The sequence below is a fragment of the Chiloscyllium plagiosum genome, unplaced genomic scaffold (assembly GCF_037043375.1).
Source record: "Chiloscyllium plagiosum isolate Xiang-an unplaced genomic scaffold, Cpla_swu_hap1 HiC_scaffold_4, whole genome shotgun sequence".
NCBI classification, from domain to species: domain Eukaryota; kingdom Metazoa; phylum Chordata; class Chondrichthyes; order Orectolobiformes; family Hemiscylliidae; genus Chiloscyllium; species Chiloscyllium plagiosum.
Window position 1 is genome coordinate 131,817,485 of NW_028270142.1, and position 19,856 is coordinate 131,837,340.

General features: G+C 40.1%; 1 protein-coding gene across 2 annotated transcripts in view; it reads left to right on the forward strand.

The window, feature by feature from the left end:
* The window catches only part of LOC122548868 (vesicle-associated membrane protein-associated protein A), an 82,264-nt gene that overhangs the window by 31,500 nt on the left and 30,908 nt on the right, over positions 1-19,856 (forward strand). For both annotated transcript variants that reach the window (XM_043687757.2, XM_043687756.2), the window contains exon 2: positions 8,402-8,554. In XM_043687757.2, coding sequence (XP_043543692.1) covers positions 8,402-8,554 — 153 coding nt within the window. The remainder of the gene's footprint in view (positions 1-8,401; positions 8,555-19,856) is intronic.

Genomic DNA, 19,856 nt, shown 5'->3' on the forward strand with positions numbered 1-19,856 from the left:
GCCTTACTAGGAAAAAGTGAGGACCGCAGATGCTGGAGATCAGAGTTGAGAGTGTTGTGCTGGAAAAGCGCAGTCACTCAGGCAGCATCAGAGAAGTAGGAGAATCGATGTTTTGGGCATAAGCCCTTTATCAGGAGCCTTACTAGCCTGCAGTTCAGCCAGTTTGCTCAGAACTGTTTCCCTTATCAGTATAATTTCAATCTCATAAATATGTGACAGACATTTTTTATTTGCATTATTTACAATGAATACTGAATCAAAATATTTATAAATTTCATCCTCAATTTATTTACTGTCAACTCTCCATTCTCTCTCTCTTGCAGATCAGTGCTCACTTTACTTGTGTTTTACGTTTTAGAATACTGGAGAAATGCTTGCTGTCATTTGTGTCTTTCTGCCAACTTTCTCTCCTCTACTTTAGTGATCTTAATTAACCTATTTGTCATTGTATGGTGTTCTTTATATTCTGACCAGTCATATGACGTCCTATTCATTTTTGCTCAACTGTGTGCTTTTTCCTGATATTTGAGACTTTCATAAACTATTTTAGTTAACTGGATAGAATTTTTATCTAGTATGTTCCTAGATATACTACGAATGTACTTTGAGTATTTGCAACACTCTCTTTAAGTGCCTGCTGCTGCTCTAATGATTTATCACGTATCCTAATGCCCCAGTTCATGTTATTTTACACAGTTTTTATGCCTGCATAGTTGCCCTTATTTAGGTTTGCTTTGAAACTTACTCTTGTCTCTTTCAAACTGGACATAAATTTTAATTGTACATGTTCTGCTATAACATGCATTTTGTTAAGACAAATTTGCTATAACGCGATTGATGAATTGGAGACACTGTTCGTAAAGTGCAAACTTTTAAAGCATGTATTGGTCATAACATGTTCTGGCCCCATTAGTTTAAACGGTGCTGCTAGTGCACACGGGATTGCATGAGAACGGAAGTACCGCGTTATAGCAGAACCAACTGAAGTTACTGCTCCCAAACAGGTATCTTTACTTTGAAACCATTCACTAATCCTGTCATATGACATAATAAATCTGGTATAGATTCTTCCTTGGTCGCTTCCAGAATGTGCTGCTCTAAGAAACTATCTCAAGCATTCTTTAGATTCCTGAATTAGACTAATAATTGGAGTTTAATGTGGAAAAGTGTGAGGTGATTCACTTTGGAAAGAGTAACAAAAATGCAGAGTACTGGGCTCATTGTAAGATTCTTGGTAGTGTAGATGAGCAGAGAGATCTGTGTCCAGCTGCATAGATCCTTGAACGTTGCCACCTAGATTAATAGGGTTGTTGAGAAGGCATACAGTGTGTTAGCTTTTATTGGTAGAGGGATTGAGATCGGAACCATGAGATCATGCTGCAGTTGTACAAAACTCTGGTGCAGCCACATTTGGAGTATTGCGTACAGTTCTGGTCACCGCATTATCGGAAGGTTGAGGAAGTTTTGAAAAAGGTTCGGAGGAGATTTACTAGGATGTTGCCTGGTATGGAGGGAAGGCCTTATGAGAAAAGTCTGAGGGACTTGAGACTGTTTTCATTAGAGAGAGGAAGGTGGCGAGGTGACTTAGTTGAGACATACAAGATAATTAGAGGGTTAGATAGGTTGGACAGTGAGAGCCTTTTTCTGAGGATGACGTTGGCTAGCACGAAGGGACATAGCTTTAAATTGAGTGGTGATAGATAAAGGACAGATGTCAGAGGTAGTTTCTTTATTCAGAGAGTAGTACGGGCCTGGAGCGCACTGCCTGCAACAGTTGTAAACTTGCCAACTTTAAGGGCATTTAAATGGTCATTGGATCGGCAAATGGATGTGAATGGAATAGTGTAGGTTAGATGGTCTTCAGATTGGTTCTACGGATTGGCGCAATATCAAGGGCCGAAGGGACTGTATTGTGCTGTAATGTTCTACGTTCTGTGTTCTCATTGCAATAAGACGTGTCTTCAGCTTAAAAATAAATTAAAATTAACAAGATTATTGGCATTCCTTTATCACAAGCACCCAATGTTTCTAGCATGTTTCCTTCATTGTGACTGCTGTGTGAGGCCTTTTGATCATTCCCAGGAGCTGGGACACAATGGAGGGGACAATGTTTGTGCATGTGGTGCCAATCAGCAGGCAGCTTTGGCTAAGATTGGTGTCAGGCTTTTTGAGTGTTGGGGCTGCACTCATCCAAGCAAGTGGGGAGTATTCTGTCATATTTCTGACTTATGCCTTGTAGAAAATGGGCAAGTTTTGGGAATCAGGAAAGGAGTTATTTGTCGTATGTCTGACCTGCTATTGTAACCACAGTATTATATGGCGTGTCCAGTAGAATTTCTGGTCAATAGTAATCCCCAGGATGTTGGTAGTGGAGAATTCTATAGTGGTAACGCCATTGAATGTCAAGGTGTGTGGTTAGATCACCTCTTCATAGAGATAGTTGTAACCTGGCATTTGTGCAGTATGAAGTGATAGTTACTGCTGAACCCAACAAGCAACTGGTAATCCCACTTCGTCCTTTGAGTACAATACTCCTCATTAACCTGTATTTTCATTTACCAGCACAAGTCAGTCCCATCACCCTTTGGGTGAAAAATGTTTTCTTCATGGCCACTCTAAACCCCCTGCCTTTCATCTTAAAATTGTAAGACCTAATTTTATAGACTCCACAATTAAAGGGAACAGTTGTTCCCTATCCACCCTGACCATGACCCTCAACATCTTGTACACCTCATTCAGGTCCCTCCCTCAGCCTTATCAACTGTAAAGAAAACAACCTGAGTCTCCAAATTCTCTTCATAGTTATAATGTTTCAACCCAGATGACATACTAGTGAATCCTGTCTGTACTGTCTCCCGTGTAGTCACATCCCTCGTGTGGCAACCAGAACTGCATATTGTTCCAGTTGTGGCCTAACTAGAGTTTTATACAGGTGATAATGAGAGAGAAAATCTTGAAACATGCTTTACCACGAGGCACACAGTATTTGGCAAACTGTTGGAACTGAAGGCAGGCAAATCAGCAGGACTTGTTGGTTGGCTTCCAAGGATTTTGAAGAAAGTGGATGCAGAGTTCGTGGAGGCGTTGATCAAAATAGCTCAGGACTTATTGGATTTATGAAGGATTCCAGTAGATCGGGAGGCAGAATGCAGGAATCCAGTTAGCCTAACATTAGCCTTTGGGAAAATGCTACAGGGTATTATTGAGGAAGAGATAACAGGACGTTTAGAAGAGCTGAACACAATCAACTGAGTCAATATGATGCAAGAAAAATCCTGTTTGTCTAATTTATTTGGTAACAAGCAGAGATGAGAGAAGAGTATCTGGTAGTTTGTAGCACAGTTGAATTTCCAGAAGGCATTAAGTATGGTGACATGTAAAATGTTGTTGCTCAAGATAGGATATTGCCTAATAAATTGATGGAATCCTTGATGTACAGCCTAATATGTAAATACAAAAGTAAAGATTTTGTAAACCCTCATAAGTCACTTGTCAGTTGTGTTCCAGCTGAATGAAAAGCTTTGGCTTTGAATGAAAGGATTCCAGGTTCAAGTCTGATTCTAGGGCTTGAACATAATGTTTAGGGCTGACACCCAGTGTCGTATTGAGGAAGTGTTTCACTCTCAGAAATGCCAGTTTTTGAACCAAGTTTATTAGGGGATGTGGGTCACTGATTGAGCCAGCATTCATTGCCTATTCCTAATTGCCCTTGAAAGGAGAGGTGAGCTGCCCTGTTGAAATGCAGGAGCCCATTTGGTGTAGGTACATCTGTAATGCTGTTAGGGCAGGAGTCTGCGTGCATGAGTATAAAAGATCCCAAGCACTACTTTGAAAAAGAGCAGCTGCATTATTCCTGGTGTCTTGGCCAATATCTCTCAATCAACAGGGCCAGCAAACAGATGATATGACTTATCACATTTGTGGAAGTTTGCTGAGTGCAAATTAGTTGTGTTTCCTGCATTATAACAGTCACTACACGTACGTGGCTGTAAAATGCTTAGATGACTGTTGACGTGAAAAGTGTTATATATTTAAGTTTTTAATTGCTTTTAATTGTAGAATTGTAACCATCTCTTGGCAGCACACCTGTGTGGGGAAATAAAGACCTTAGGTAAAAAGGAGATGGACTACAACAGTGCCGAGGTGACAGCTGTTTGGATGTTTACAAGGTCACAGAGAGATTTAATAGTGCTGAATGTGGAGCCTGGATGTCTGTAATTCTGTAACATAGTACAGATTTAGATAATTGGTATTAAAAAAAAAGAGGGAGCTGGTGAGAATTTAGTTGACACTTGGTTCTGATTTGAAGTGCACTGTATGAAATGCTGATGAAAGCATATTCAGTAGTATCTTCAAACAGTGAATTATATATATTTGTAAAATAATAAATTGCTCGGCTATGGATAAAGATAAGTGGAGGGGGACTATTTGGATAGCTTTTCCAAGGAGCTGGCCGGGCCATGATAACCTAAGTGGCTTCTTGTGCCCCATGATTCATGGGATTGCATTGTAAATTGAATTCCATTGAATTCACGTTATAGGTATTCTTGATCAAGCTGCCCAGGAATGTTTGAGACTCCTGGAGCAGGTGGCTTTCTTGTCCAGAGGCAGGGACATCACTACTCTATCACAAAACCCTTTGGAATTCACAGGATAAGCGATAGCCAATTACTTCTGATTTTTAATATTTAAACAAGTTACCTTTAAACTGACTAGATTAGATTAGATTCCCTACAGTGTGGAAACAGGCCCTTCAGCCCAACCAGTCCACACCGAACCTCTGAAGAGTAACCCACCCAGACCCATTTCCCTCTGACTAATGCACCTAACACTATGGGCAATTTAGCATGGTCAGTTCACCTGACCTGCACAACTTTGGACTGCTTGAGGCTGCCACCTAAAAGGTAAGTTTTAAAATTTTTTAAGAAGTTATTTTTGGCTTGGAGGCTGACGGGTTGGGGTGGGTGTGTGAGAGGTGTGAAGCAAGTGTAAATATGTTATTCAAAGATTGAATTTTTAACTGCTTTTGTATAGGTCCCCTTAGTTGGCTGGGTGATGTTTGTAATGCAGAATGATGCTGATAGTGTGGATTCAATGCATGCACTGTCTTAGGTTACCATGAAAGGTCCCACCTTCTCAACATTCCACTTGCCTGAGGCTTGGCAACCCTCTGATTAAACTCATCACCATTCATCTTTTTCTAATCAGAAAGCAGCCCTCTGGTTCTCGAAGACTATAAAAATTTACCTTAGTGCCATAATAGATATGCAGGGTTTTTTCAAGTGTGCTGTGCAAACTCCAAAATAATACATTTCTGCTTATGTCTTTGTTTCAGTTCACTGGATTATTGCAAATTTGAGCTGCATTTGGGATGTGACATGTATGTTATGTTTCATTGGGATGGCTAAATGGCCTCCTCCTGCCCCTTAGCAAAAGTGAGGACTGCAGATGCTGGAGATCAGAGTCAAGATTAGAGTGGTGCTGGAAAAGCACAGCAGGTCAGGCAGCAACCAGGGAGCAGGGGAATCGATGTTTCGGGCAAAAGCTCTTCATCAGGAATTCACTCATTCCTGATCAAGAGCTTTTGCCTGAAACATCTATTTTCCTGCTCCTCGGATGCTGCCTGGCCTGCTGTGCCTTTCCAGCACCACTGTAATCCCTATTCCTGCTCCTTTGTTTCTATGTCTCTGAGCTTCTGCCACATTTGTGTCACATTCAGACTATACTTCACATTGCCTAAATGTAACCTACTTTTGCTGGTCTGCTCAAGTTCTCGTCCATGCTGCTACCTCTGGGGTTGAATATTCCTGCACACTCCCAACTGGACTCCTACCTTGCTCTATCCATAAATTTGACACTGACACGCTTGACCACTCCTGTTGAAACTTGACTTCAAAGTCAAATTCACTTATTATCCCTATTTCCACTGACCTACGTTTGTTCCCATTTGAGCAATGCCTGGATTTTAAAATTCTTAACTTTGTTTTTAAATCCCTTCAAATTCTTCCTCAAGCATTACAACAGGGCTTCCCAGGGTTGCGATTAGAGCCCAAGGTGCAGTTGTGAGCTATGATTCAACAGTGGCCACTGTGGAAGTTTGACAGTTAGACCTCCATTCTGAACAAAACCGTTCCTGCTCTTCAGTTGTCATGGAGGGGTCATAAGCTTTGGCATTTCCTCCTGAAAGATGTCTGGCTCTCAACCTATCTTTTCTCCTCGCAAATATATCTTAAAACTTAACCTGTTGTCTAAGATTTTGGTCATCTGCTGTAGTAAGTTGTTGGATATTTTGGTTTCAAATTTTAATGCTCTTGAGAAGAACCTTAGGATGTTTTATTATGTTAAAGGAAAGTTTATTTAGAACACTAGTTCATATTCCCAAATTAAGAGAAGAGCTCATGTTCTTGAATTCAAGTAACATCATTGAATTATTGAATGTATGCTTGTTGGCATGCAGGAGCTGCAGCTTCTCGATTGTTTTTGCATTTGGAGTTCTCTGTTCCTTCTTAATCTTTCCTCATCTGTTAGTAAAATTTGTTAGTAACATAAATCTGCTGATAATTCAATGTTTGCTGGAAAATGGAAATTATATAGTATGGTATTTAAGCAATGTAATTTAGGATGAATAGTTCTGAAGTGTCATTGGACCTGAAATATTAATTTTGCTTTCTTTCCACAGATGCTGCCAGACCTGTTGAATTTTTCCAGCTACTTGTATTAATGTAATTTGGGGTTTTTGTTTCATACAATGATGGGGAAAATTGCCTACTATCACCCAGTCTGACCTCAGTAGTTGACCAATATATGCATCTTTATGATGGTTGTGGTTCAATTTCAGATTTTTACCCAGCTATTTTAAATCTAGATTCTGACAAACCAGGTGCTAAATTCTAGTTACCAACTAATCAATAATTAAAATGTTGATCCTCCTATTATTATTACCATCTGTACACTTTATGGAAATTTAACTTGATTTTCATCTTGAGCTGATGTGTTATCTCCATTTATTTAAATTATCAACTTGCATTGCTCCTAACAACAGTAATTCTAGTATTTGGTCCTTAAGTGACATGGCTATATTGTAAGGAAAAAACTATCTTGGTCATATCATTGTTGGTTGTCTGTTGTGCAAATTCTCACACGGGCTTGAGGTTACTATTTTTTAAAAGTGTTTGGTCAAACCCTAGTTATTGTGGAATAGCAAAAACTGTCTCAAAATCAGGTGAAGTAGGATGTTTTGTGATACAGCTAGGCATTTGGTTTTGTGAGTGGTATTTTCCACCAGTAGCATGTTCCCCTGGTATAAGTCAATTTATCACAAAATTGAATAATGTCTACAAATGTTGGTGTTGGTACAGTGCTAGCTATGTAAGTCTTGTGTTGCAATGATTATCTTGTTGAATTGAGTAGCGTCTTCTTTTGGTTGGTTGTAATGGTAGCATTGGACTGTACTGAAGGAGACCCTCTACCCCAAGCACTGCAGCAATTTAAGATAGCACTTCACAGTAGTCATCTCCAGTGCGATTGGGATGGACACAAACTGCTGGCCTAACCAGCAATGCACACGTGCCTGGAATTTTTTTTAATATCTGGTGTTAGATCTGATTTGTGTAATTAAATAAGACTTGAAAAATGCTGTGCATTAACAGTCACAGTAACACTAATTTGTCTGTTGAGCATGTGGTGACTTAGTTACATCTGTTGTAGTGGCATACATTCATTTACAGATGCCTGTTCTCTGCAAACCAAAGAGATATACTCAAACCTGTGTACTTCTTCTGAATTGCTAAAAGTTTGAGAGTCAATAATTCTCTATTGCTTAATCCATGGCAATGTCTTGGCCAATTACAGTCAATTTGCAAACCAATCGGCACCATCTCCTGTAGTTTAGATTGTTATTGTTTGAAATTTACCATTCTTGGGTTTGTCTGATAGTGCAAGATGAAAAGCTTCATGAACATGCTTCTTTTCAGAAATGATACAGGTCTATGATTTAAGATATTTGACACAAGAAGCAATGGAGACCTGACGAAAATCTTTTTCAATGCAGTGGGTGGATTGCATAGCCTGAGTGTAGTTGGGGCATATTCAGTTAAGGCATTAAGAAGCAATTGGATTATTATCTGTAAAGGAAGGGAAGAAGCATTGAGAGAAGGCAATTGCTCCTCCAGGATGAGAAAAATGGCTGAGTCTTAAGCTGTACCAATTGCACGATTCTGAGATTCTCCAATTCTAAAATTAAAACTCTGCCCTGTCTTTCTGATAAATTGGCTCTAGTTGAAAATGTGAATTTGTTGAAGACGTATCCGTAGTTATACAGAATTGAAATTGCTTGTTTACAAACGTTTGAATAGACAAGTTTGTCCTTTTTAAATGGACTTTTAAAAATCTCTCTATGCAGGTCCATTTACAGATGTCGTGACTACAAACCTCAAATTGAAAAATCCAGCAGATAGGAAAGTATGCTTCAAAGTGAAGACCACAGCACCACGCCGGTACTGTGTACGACCTAACAGTGGGATTATTGATCCTGGAACAACGGTTACTGTTTCTGGTAAGAATAATGAGAAAGTTAGGTGGGATTCAACTAAATCTAAGATCAACTTATTAGTTTTAACAAATGTTTCACTGAAAACTATTTCTCATTAGAATTAGTTGGAAACGTGTTGTTGGTTTAGTGTACACAATACAATGAGTGCATTTGTTGATTAATATTGCATGCATGCAACCGAGTGCTTGTAACTTGAGATTCATATCTATGTGCTGAGTGTGGCAGTGTTCATAAATGTATGATTATGTTCCTATGACTTAAACTGTAAATAGTAATGAATACTGTACTAAAATAGCAAGTATCTGGCTTTTAATAATTTTGCAGGCAGAGTTGCTGGAGATCATCTAACTTTTTGCAAGGGGTTCGACTTGGATATTTTTAATGTGACACTAAGTAATTTCAGCCTTAGTGGTATACCAAGTATCTGTTGCCCTTGTCCTTCTGGATAGTAGTGTTTGTGCATTTGGAAGATTCTATTTAATATCTGTAGTGCAGATGGTACAGGTTGCTGCACTAGAGGGAGTGGATGTGGTGCCAATCATTTTGTGCTGGATAGTGTCAAACTTATTGAGTGGTGTTGAAATTGAACTCATCCAGGCAAGTGAGTATTCCATTACATTCCTGGTTTGTGCCTTATTGCTAATGGACAGAGGAGCCAGGAGGTGAGTTATTTTCTACAGGATTTCTAGCCTCTGACCTGCTATCATAGCCACAGTATTTACATGGGTAGATGGTAATCCTGACATGTAGTTAGTGGGAGATCTAGTAATGGCAATATTACTGAATGTCAAAGGTAGTGATTCAGTCATCTTTTATTGGAGATGGTCATTGCCAAGCATTTGTACTGGAACAGCTTCTCTTAGGGGTATGATAAGTTCTGAGTGCAAGTCCTTCAGTACTATTGCTGAAATGTTGTCAGGGCCCATAGCCTTTGCAGTATCCAGTGTCTCCAACCATTTCTTGATATCACATGGAGTGAATCGAATTGACTGAAGACTGGTGTCTGTGATGTTGGGGACCACTGGAGGAGGCCAAGATGGATCATCCGCTCAGCACTTGTGGCTGAAGATTGCTGCAAGTGCTTCAGCCTCATCTTTTCCACTGATGTGTTGGGCTCTTCCATCATTGAGATTGAAGATATTTCTGGAGCTACCTTCTCCAGTGAGTTGTTTAATTATCCACCACCATTCATGACTGCATGTGGCAGGACTACAGAGCTTATATCTGATGTATTCATGTGGGATTATTTAGCTCTGTCTATCACTTGCTGTTTATGCTGTTTGACACATAGGTAGTCCTGCTTTGTGTCTTCATCAACCTAACACCTAATTTTCAGTATGCTTGGTGCTGTTCCTGGCATGCCACTCATACATAATTGAACCAGGATTGATTCTCTGGCTTGTTGGTAATGGTATAGTGGGGATGTGCTGGGCCATAAGGTTGAAGATTGTAGCAGAGTACGATTCTGCTACTGTGAAGGCCCACAGTGTTTCATCTGTGTCTCGACTTGAGTTGCTAGCTCTCTTTGAACTCTGTCCCATTTAGCATGGTAATTGTGCCACACAACATGATGTAAAGTATTCTCATTGTGAAGATGGGGCTTTGTCTTCGCAGGGGCTGAGTGATGGTCACTCTTACCAGTACAGTCATGAATAGGTGCAGCTACGGCAAGCAAGTTGGTAAGGATAAGGTCAAATATGTTTTTGCCTTTTTGTTCCCTCACTACTTCCCACAAGCCCAGTCTAGCTGGGTGCCTTTCTTGGTGCTGGACACTGCAGTCTCCTACTTAGAGTACATTCTGCACCGTGCCATGCATAGTGTCTTTTCAAGTGTTGGTCAATGTGGAGGAAAGGAGCATCGATATATCAGCTGAAGGAGTGGTGGTGCTTGGTAATCAGCAGGTGGTGTGACTTGATGCTGTGAGATTTCATGTTGTCTGGAGTCAATTTTGAGGACCCCAGGGATTTGCTTGATGAGACAGGCAGCTCTTCCAATTTTGATACTAACCCTTAAATATTGTTAAGGAGAATTTGCAGGGCTGGCAGTTATTTTTTGCTGTTTTTATTTCCAGTGCCTATGTTGATGCCAGGTTGTCCACCTATTTTAATTCCTTTTCCCCCTTTCTAACATTTTGTCCAACTGAATGACTTGTTCATCCATTTCAGAATGCAGTTAGCAGTCAATCACAATGGTAATACTATAAGAAACAAGAAACAGGAGTAAGCTGTTTTGTTCGTTTAAAACTTGGCAGTCGACCCAGCTAATTTACTCCAGGAATATCCACTATACACATATAGTTATAGTCTGGGCTACCTACTTAATGTTTCTAGTGGTCTGGCTTAGTCCGTAACATCCTTCAACAGAATAAATGCAAAAATTTCCTCAATGTCACTGTATTCAAATTAGCACAGGCTTTTCAAAATAATTGACATATAACTCAACACATCTTTTGCAAATTGGTGACATCACTGCCAATGCATTCCTGTTGCATAATCATTATGCTTAAACATTTTAAACAAGCAGATACCACTGTTTTTAGTGGATCCTTGATTTACTTAAAACGACTAACACATCACTGGGAAGTTCACCTCCAAGTTGTGTGCCATCGTGACATGGCAATCTCTCCTGAGCAGCTGTGAGAATAGCTCCCACACATTGCCTGAAGAATAATTCTTTTGGGGCAAACTTATCTGGTTTCAGTCAGAGAAACCGTGGCTGTAAGTGGAGGTCAGAGGCTGAATGTTCTGCAGTTGGAAACTTTCAGTATTTATCAATACCTATCCTCCAAGTGCAAGGCATAAGTCAGGAGAAGCGTGAATTTCTCGCCATTGGTCCATATGTTTTCGGTTCCAGCAACATTGACGTTAAGTTCCATGCAGGGCAAAGCAGCCCACTTGATTGGTACCCATCCACTATTTTAGACATGGGCTCCCTCTACCATTGCTGTACCCTGGCTATGTATGGATTACCTACAGTTTGCCTGCACCATTTTGTAAAAGCTTCTTCTAAACCTCATACTTCAGAAGATCGATGGTGACAGATGCATGGGAGTAGCACCTCCTACAAATTTCCCTGCAAGTTGTATACCATCCTGACTATCTGAACAGTATTCATCACCCTGTCAGTTTCTAGGAAATCTCTCTTTAGCAGCTCCATAGGAGTACCTCTTGCACATGAATGCCATCAGTTCAAGAGGTTTCTCACTACCACCTCTTGAGCATCAGTAGCAATGCATTATAAATGTTGGCCCAGCCTGTGACAGGTGCTCACATCCCATTAATGGCACAACACATTCAGTTTGCCTTTGAGTTTTTCAAAAGTGTGCACTTGGAATGATAACTGTTGCTTTTACCATAATTTGAATTGAAATATGCATGAAAACGGAGCACTGTTGTTAAGAGTTTAATAGTGGAAAGCACTAAATATCTAATAGAAGAACCAAAATTTCTGCAAGTACTCAGCATATCTGATCATTTATGTTCGAGAAAGACAGAGTTGACTTCCTGTGTCAGTGATCTTTTATCAGATATGTCAAAACTGAGATTGAAACAAAAATGTAGCAATCATTGAAGTATGAAACCAAGACATCTGGATGGTGTTAGAATGTTGATCAACTGTGATATAATTGAATGGTGGGACAGGCTTGAGGATTGCCTGTACCTTTTCCCATGTTTCTTTGTTCGCAGGAAGATTATCTTTTGACTTCATTTTGACTTACTTAATAAAATTGGTGGCTCTTTAGATTTATATTAAAATATTTTGCTGTCTGACAGAGATAAAAGTTAATTTAACTGTGTTAAAATCAACCAGGTGATAAATTTTAGTTATTCAGGTTTCTTGCTGAAATCGCAAGTTTGTGATGAAAGTTTCCATGCCATCCAGCTTGAAATTCTTAACATCCATACAACAAAACTTGAGAACTGAAGATTTTCATAATGGGAGGTTTGGCAATTCAAGTGAAATGATCCAGCATAGAGTCAAAGGTCATTGTGGCATTCAGGAAGTCACTTAGTGAACCAGGTCTGTGCTGGCTCTTAAGAAGAGCAGTCAGTTCCATAGCCTCTCTCAATTCTTGTCACCTTTGGTTTATTTTCCTCAAATATCCATCCAGTTTCCTTGTGAAATCAATCATTCTGCTTCTGAGAATGTGTATAGGATATAAGCAAGCAGGGAAAGAGTTAAGTTCTGAGGTTTGTGAACCAAGAGGTCAGCTGAGCATGACTCAGAACAGATAAGGACTTGCAGTTAACAATGGGGTGGTGGAGGCAAGGGGAATGGGTTAACAAGGTAGAAAAGTAGTCATTATGTAGAGCCATTTAACAATATTGGAAGTATTCAGTATGTGAGGTCAGTTTAACAAGGTGAAAAGTATTCATTGTGTGAAGTCAGTTATTCATTGTGCAATAGCAGATGGCTTAATCTTTACTATTGACACTCGCTGATTGTTACAATCACCCAATCAATATGTATGTTGTCTTATCTGGATGCTCCTCCCTGTAAAATGACTATATAATTCATGAAGAAACCGCTGTTCCAGAGAAGACAGTGAACTCCTGTCTCTGTGTACATGGGCAATCGTCTCTCCCTCCAGGGCACGGAATAAAGGTGAAGGAGGTAAAGCACTACTGTGTCTCTGAGTGTTTTGCTTTGACTGAGGAGGGAAACAGGGTGACACTTCCATCACCTTTGAAGGGGATGCCTTGCAGGTCATTTTCATTTCCTATGTCGTTATTCCTCATTTCCTCTCCAGCATATGCCCCAAAGGAATAATACTGTATCTCTTCGCCCTTTCGTGTAATATGGGTGTTATTGTCAAGGCCAGCATATTTTTCCCATTTTTAATTGCTCTTGAACTGAGTGCCTTGCTAAACCATTTCAGAGACTGTTTAAGTGTCAGTTACATTGCTGTATAGCCAGACCAAGCAAGTATGACAGATTTGCTTCCCGAAAGACATAAGTGGATCAAATTGGATTTTATGACAATTGATGATATTTTCATGGTGAGCATTACTGAGACTTGATTAGATTTGGTTCCCTACAGTGTGGAAGCAGGCCCTTTGGCCCACTCAGTCCACACCGACTGTCCGAAGAGTAACCCATCCAGACCCATTTCCCTCTGAATGATGCACCTAACACTGGGCAATTTAGCATGGCCAATTCACCTGACCTGCACATCTTTGGACTGTGGGAGGAAACCGGAGCACCCGGAGGAAACCCACACAGACATGGGGAGAATGTGCAAATTCCACACAGGCAGTCACCCAAGGCTGGAATCAAACCTGGGACCCTGGTGCTGTTGCAAGCAGTGCTTACCATTGAGCCACTGTGCCGCCACTTGCTTTCAATTCCAGATTTTTAATTAACCAAATTTAAATTCCACCAGTTGCCTTCATGAAATTTGCAACTATATACCCACAGTAATAGTTTACTGCACCATCTCCCAAATAAGAATAGTTTCTCTTAAGCCTGTATCAATTTACTCTTAAGGTCCAATCTGTCCCACCTATTGATTTGCACTCCATCCATGATCTTAGTATTCCCACTTGAGAGATTTTGTCAGCATCCTCTTCCTTTCTAAACAATATTAAAAATTATTAATCAAGTATAATAACCCTGCTCTGCAGTGAAGCATATGTCATCTTTTTTGCTCATAAACCCAACTGTCTCCCTAACAATACTTTGTTGGGTTTCCTGCCAAACTGTTCTTATTTTCAATCTTTGCCAGTTTTATTTTCCACTTCTATTTCTCCTCTCCCCACATTGTATTTGGCCTGACTCTCACTTGAAGAATTTACCCAACATGCATCTCACAAAGTCTTTATTTTCATTTCACCATAGTCTCTATTTCTGCATGTCATCTTTGGAACTCTGGCTTGGTTCCATTTCACTCTTATTGGAATGTATCTCATCTGTGCCTTTTTCAAAGATCTCTCATTCTTCTGTTTAATTTTTCCTGTCAGTGTCTGGTATCACTTTACTCTAGCTAGGTACCCCCTCTCCCATTAAAGTTCACCTTCCAATTTTCAGCTATGTATTAAATGTTCCTTGGTCTTCTCTATTGCTAGCCTAAACCTTCTTGCAATGATCACTCTCGTCTTCTCCCCCAGATATTTTGGTCCACATAGTGTGGATGGGAGGGTAGAGTGTGGAGTTTGGCCCTTCGCAATTGTTACTATTACTTAATTGCTTGCCCTCAACCTTGTGTTGTTGATGCTGATGTAACTTCTGATCCACTCCCTTTCAAACTTCTGATCCACTCCCTTTCCCCTGCTGAATGTTATAGAGCCTCTCTGTGATGTTCTTTGCCCAGCACCAGGGCAACAACACATTGTGAGATACTCTGAGGTGGTTACAGAAATATCTGCCTATTTTGAGTTCTAAGAAAGGGTCACTGAACCGTTAACTCTGATTTCTCTTCACAGATGCTGTCAGACCTGCTGAGCCTTTCCAGGACTTTCTGTTTTTGTTTCTGATTTACAGCATCTGCATTCTTTCGATTTTTATTTGTCTGTCTGCCTGACTACTGTTCTTTCCTTGCTCATTGGTGTCATAGTACAGGTTGCAATCCTTGAAGGTGTTGACATACCCAACAATCCTGTAATACCCTTCTTTAGCAGCATTGTGGGTGCCCCTTCCCTCAAATGTAGCTCACCATCGCTGTCTCCAGGACAGTCAGGGATTTACCATAAATGTTGGCTAATCAGTGACAGTCACATTCCACAAACAAATTTAAAAGGAAATCATCAATGCTGAATGTCTATCTGAGAGTCGTCCACACTCTGAAGACTGTACTTTCTTCTTTCCACTTTTTGGAGTGCTATTCATCTCACAATCTGTGAGGTGGCTGGCTGCCTCTTGGAATACCATCAAAGGATGCATCCTCCCTGAAGCACAATGACTTGAACAAACCTTGAGCTCAAAATTCCTGAGCTGGAGCAAGAGAAACTTTCCACTTGTGGAGTTTCCCAGCGACGTTTGGTACCCTGAGGTTACCACGTGATATAGGAAGTACAAGTAGTAGGTCTGAACTGCCAGTCCACAAGCGAAAGAAAATCTCTAGGCCCTTATTTTCATCAAAGTCGGAATTAAATTTAAACTTTTAATTTGAGTTAATGCTTTTGAACCTTTATGCTAATATTGTTATTAATAATTTGCTTATCTTTGTTTGGACCAATGATGCTTTGTTTTCATCTTGCTCCCTGAGGTTCGTGCTGGCTCTGTTGCTCTCTCCCCAAACCTCATCAGCAATTCATTCCCTACCTTGGCTCTATTAAATAACTTGCTGGCCTGTGAGGTCACCTGGTTATTCTTTTTTGTATTAGTTCTCTCAACACTTTCTCTTTTCTGTGAATCAGTTTTTTTTAAACTTGTGGCTCTCTGATCTGTTCTGTCTGTCTCTCACAGCGAGTAATTGTTTTATATCTAAAGAGTCTTGGCAATGTTTTCCTTGGAACCCATACATTTGCAGCCTGCTAGTCTCCTACACTTCCCTGAGACTTGTGCTTTCCGTTAGTTTATTGTAAATAAATTGATTTACTGTGGCATCGCTGATGGAAGTTTAAATCTTTTGTAACTCTCACCTTGTCTCCCACACACTATATTTTGTTCTATCTGAGTTTCATACATCCTTCTGGTAATTTTAGATTTGTGGTTTTCTTTTCTCTCATTTTGTGTTTTGGACTATTGAAGATACAGTTGGTTCTGCTATAATGCGGAAGTTCTGTTCTCGTGCAATCCCATGTTTTCAGAAAATGATGCAATAGCAGCACCATTAAAACCACTGGGGCTGAGATCCATTATAATCCATACACACTTTTGAAGTTCGCGGTTTAGAAACCATGTCCCCAATTCGTCAATTGCATTATAGTGAATTCGCATTAACAAAACGCACGTAGAGCAGAACGACTTGTATAGAAGGCTGAAGCAAATGAGACTTGTACATTTAGCCACAGTGTATAGAACCTAATACTGCAGGAAGAATGGACCTGTGGGATTGAACTGGTTAATTTGGTGCAGTTACTTTGGTTTTTTGCATTAGCTTGGCAGATGTAATCATATGATAAATACTTAACACTAATGTGGTTACTACAGATGAGTGAGATTTCTTCAACTGGACACAATCTCTTAGAGATGACTGATACATAAAATCTCTTGGGATTGGCTGTTATGATTAATGCTTACTCAGGAAATCCATAGCCCATCATTTCAGCTGGGTGTGTAAAAGTAATCTTGCATGCAGATTTGCAAAGCTACAGAAAGATATGAATGAGTCAGTTGTTTGTTTGTTCTGTGTATATTGACAGCTGTACATGAAAGTAACACTCAATAAGACCTAATTGAAGTAGTTAAAACGCTCCTAATAAACTGAAAATTCACTTAATTGTGCTCTGGAATATGATTTATAATTTTTTTTAGGGAAGTAATCATCGACAAGTGAACTTAGTGCTTTTTCCTAAACAGCTGCAGCATTTGTATTTTTTGATAACATTACAATTGAGACTTTGGAAATATTTCAGCATGATATGATTCCAAGTTTGTTTTCGGACCTTCCTCTTACCCCCAGCATGAACCCCCAACTTTAGCTCACCCAAGGACAACTCACTATTGTACAATAAGATAATGGTTCTATAAAATTTATTTTTGAAAGTGCATTAAGCTCATTCATATCTGGACATACAATGGTATTGCACAGCCTGTGCATGGAATACAATTTGAGCATGATGTCTCAGTGGAGGCAAACCTATCATCTTCAACTTTATGTAGTTATACCTATATAGTCATTGTTACCAACATTCTTGGAATGTTGAGTATAGGATTTAGCATGTTATGTTGAGGCTGTACAGGGCATGGGTGAGATCTCTTTTAGAATACTGCATACAATTCTGATTGCTGTTGTATCGGAAAGATGTTGTTTAACTTAAAAGGGTGCAGAAAAGATTACAAGGATGTTGTTGGGACTGGAGAATTATAAGGAGAGGCTGAATAAGCAGGGGTTTTATTCCATGGAGCCACAGAGGCTGAGCTGTGACCTTACACAGGTTTATAAAATCATGAGCATGGACAGGGTAAATAGCCAAGTTCTCTTTCCTCGGGTGGGGGATCCCAAAACTAGAGGTTCAAGGTGAGACAGAAATGTTGAAAAAAACCTGAGCAGTTACTTTATCACACAGAGTATGGAATAAGCTGCTAGAAATGGTGGTGGTGGTGGAAGTGGGGACATTTACAACATTTGAAAGGCTTTTGAATGGATATATGAATAGGAAGGATTTAGAGGGGTATGAGACAAATGCTGGCAAGTGGGACTAGATCAGATTGGGGTGTTTGGTCGGCATGGACATGTGGGACCAACTGGTCTGTTTCTGAGCTGTATGACTCCATGACTGTAATTTTTCCTGTTGCTCTATGAACCTCAAGATCTGTGTGCAGCAGCAACGTCTGGAAGATTAGATTAGATTCCCTACGGTGTGCAAACAGGCCCTTCGGCCCAACAAGTCCACACCAACCCTCCAAAGAGTAACCCACCCAAACCTATTTCCCTCTGACTAATGCACCTAACACCATGGGCAGTTTTAGCATGGCGAATTCACCTGACCTGCACATCTTTGGACTGTGGGAGGAAACCGGAGCACCAGGAGGAAACCCACGCAGACACTGGGAGTACATGCACACTCCACACAGACAGTTGCCTGTGGCTGGAACCGAACCTGGAACACTGGTGCTGTGAGACACATCCTTGTTAACCACTGAGCCACTGTGCCGCCCCAAAAGGAATCCATCTATATGAAAATGCATATTTGTGTTTTTCATGTTCCTGGAAGCAGATGCTGTGCACAGCAAAACAATCAACCTGCACAGATCTCAGTGGAAACTTTGATAACTTGTACCTATTGCTATCATGTAATAACTTACATTATGTTGATAAGGCAAGTGCCCTGTTGTCTTTCCGAATCAATAGTGGTTTCTCCTCACCCATTACTATTTAAGTAGGCTATTATACCTAATATACAAAAGAGGGTTCTGGGTGTTCTTGTGGTATAACAGTAATGCCCCCACCTTTTAAGCAAGGAGGCTTGGGTTCAAATCCCACCTGCTGGAAGGTGTGTCATTGCATGTTGGAGCAGGTTGATTAAAATAACTGCAAAGCTTTATGCTGGGGTATGTCATCTCTGGTATTGATATTTTAATAAATTTTTGTTGACCTCTTGATTTTGTTTTGTTACACTACTCCAGGAGCTGTGAGATCCATTATCTCACAGAGTAGATAGAAGGATAAGTGGTAGCACCCTGTCTCAAACACCAGCAATGTTGATGTTGCAATTTATAATCCTTAGTATGATATTCTTGAGGCGGATTCTGTATTTTTTTTCTTCCATGGGATACGGCCATCAAACAAATTGCAGTGGTTCTGGAGTCACATTAAGGCCAGACTTGATTTCTATCTCAAAAGGACCTCAGTGAACCTGATGGGGTTTTTATGACAACTGGTCACCAGTAAGTTAGCTTTATATTCCAGACTTTTAATGATTTACAAGGTAAGAGTATGGTGGAACATTCTGCATTTGTTTAGATGAGTGCAAATCAGCAACACTTGAGCTCAAACCATCCAGGCTATGTAGGCTGTTTAAATTGGCACTCCTAATTTAACATTCACTCTTCCACTTTCGACAATCAGTAGAAGCAGTATGCACCATCAACAAAATGCACTGCTGAAACTCACCAAGCCTTCTGCAACAGTACTATCCAAACTATCCTCTATCACCTAAAAGGACAAGGGCAGCAAAAGTGTGGGCAAACCCGCTGATAACCCTCCAATCCGGACTTGGACTTATATTGGATTTTGATAATGGGTCAAATTTATGGGTTTCCCCTCTTTAAGAGCATTGTGGGTCTACCTCCAACATTTGAGGAGGTGCCACCGCCTCCTGAGGTTATGAGTGATGGGTAATACTCACTAGTTGAGCCAGCAACTTTTGCATTCCATTAAATAATAAAGGAAAAGATTTGGAATATTTCAGATTCTGGAGCTGTATTACCTGTCCTATATTTGTGACTTACATTTCTGTTGGCAGAATTGCTATAAAAAAAGTGATGTTGAGTAAAGCAGAGAATGCTGAAAGTCTCAACTGTAACAAAATAGAGGTGGCATTGACCAAACTTTGGTCATGTACTGTTTCTTATTGCCAAGAAACAAATGTTTAATTTAAGCAATAGAAGTAATCCGAAGTGGAGTTGAGGCTGATCACTAATGCAAATTATGAGCAAAAGCAGATAATTACTGTTTCAGCTTATTAACGTGGTAGATTCA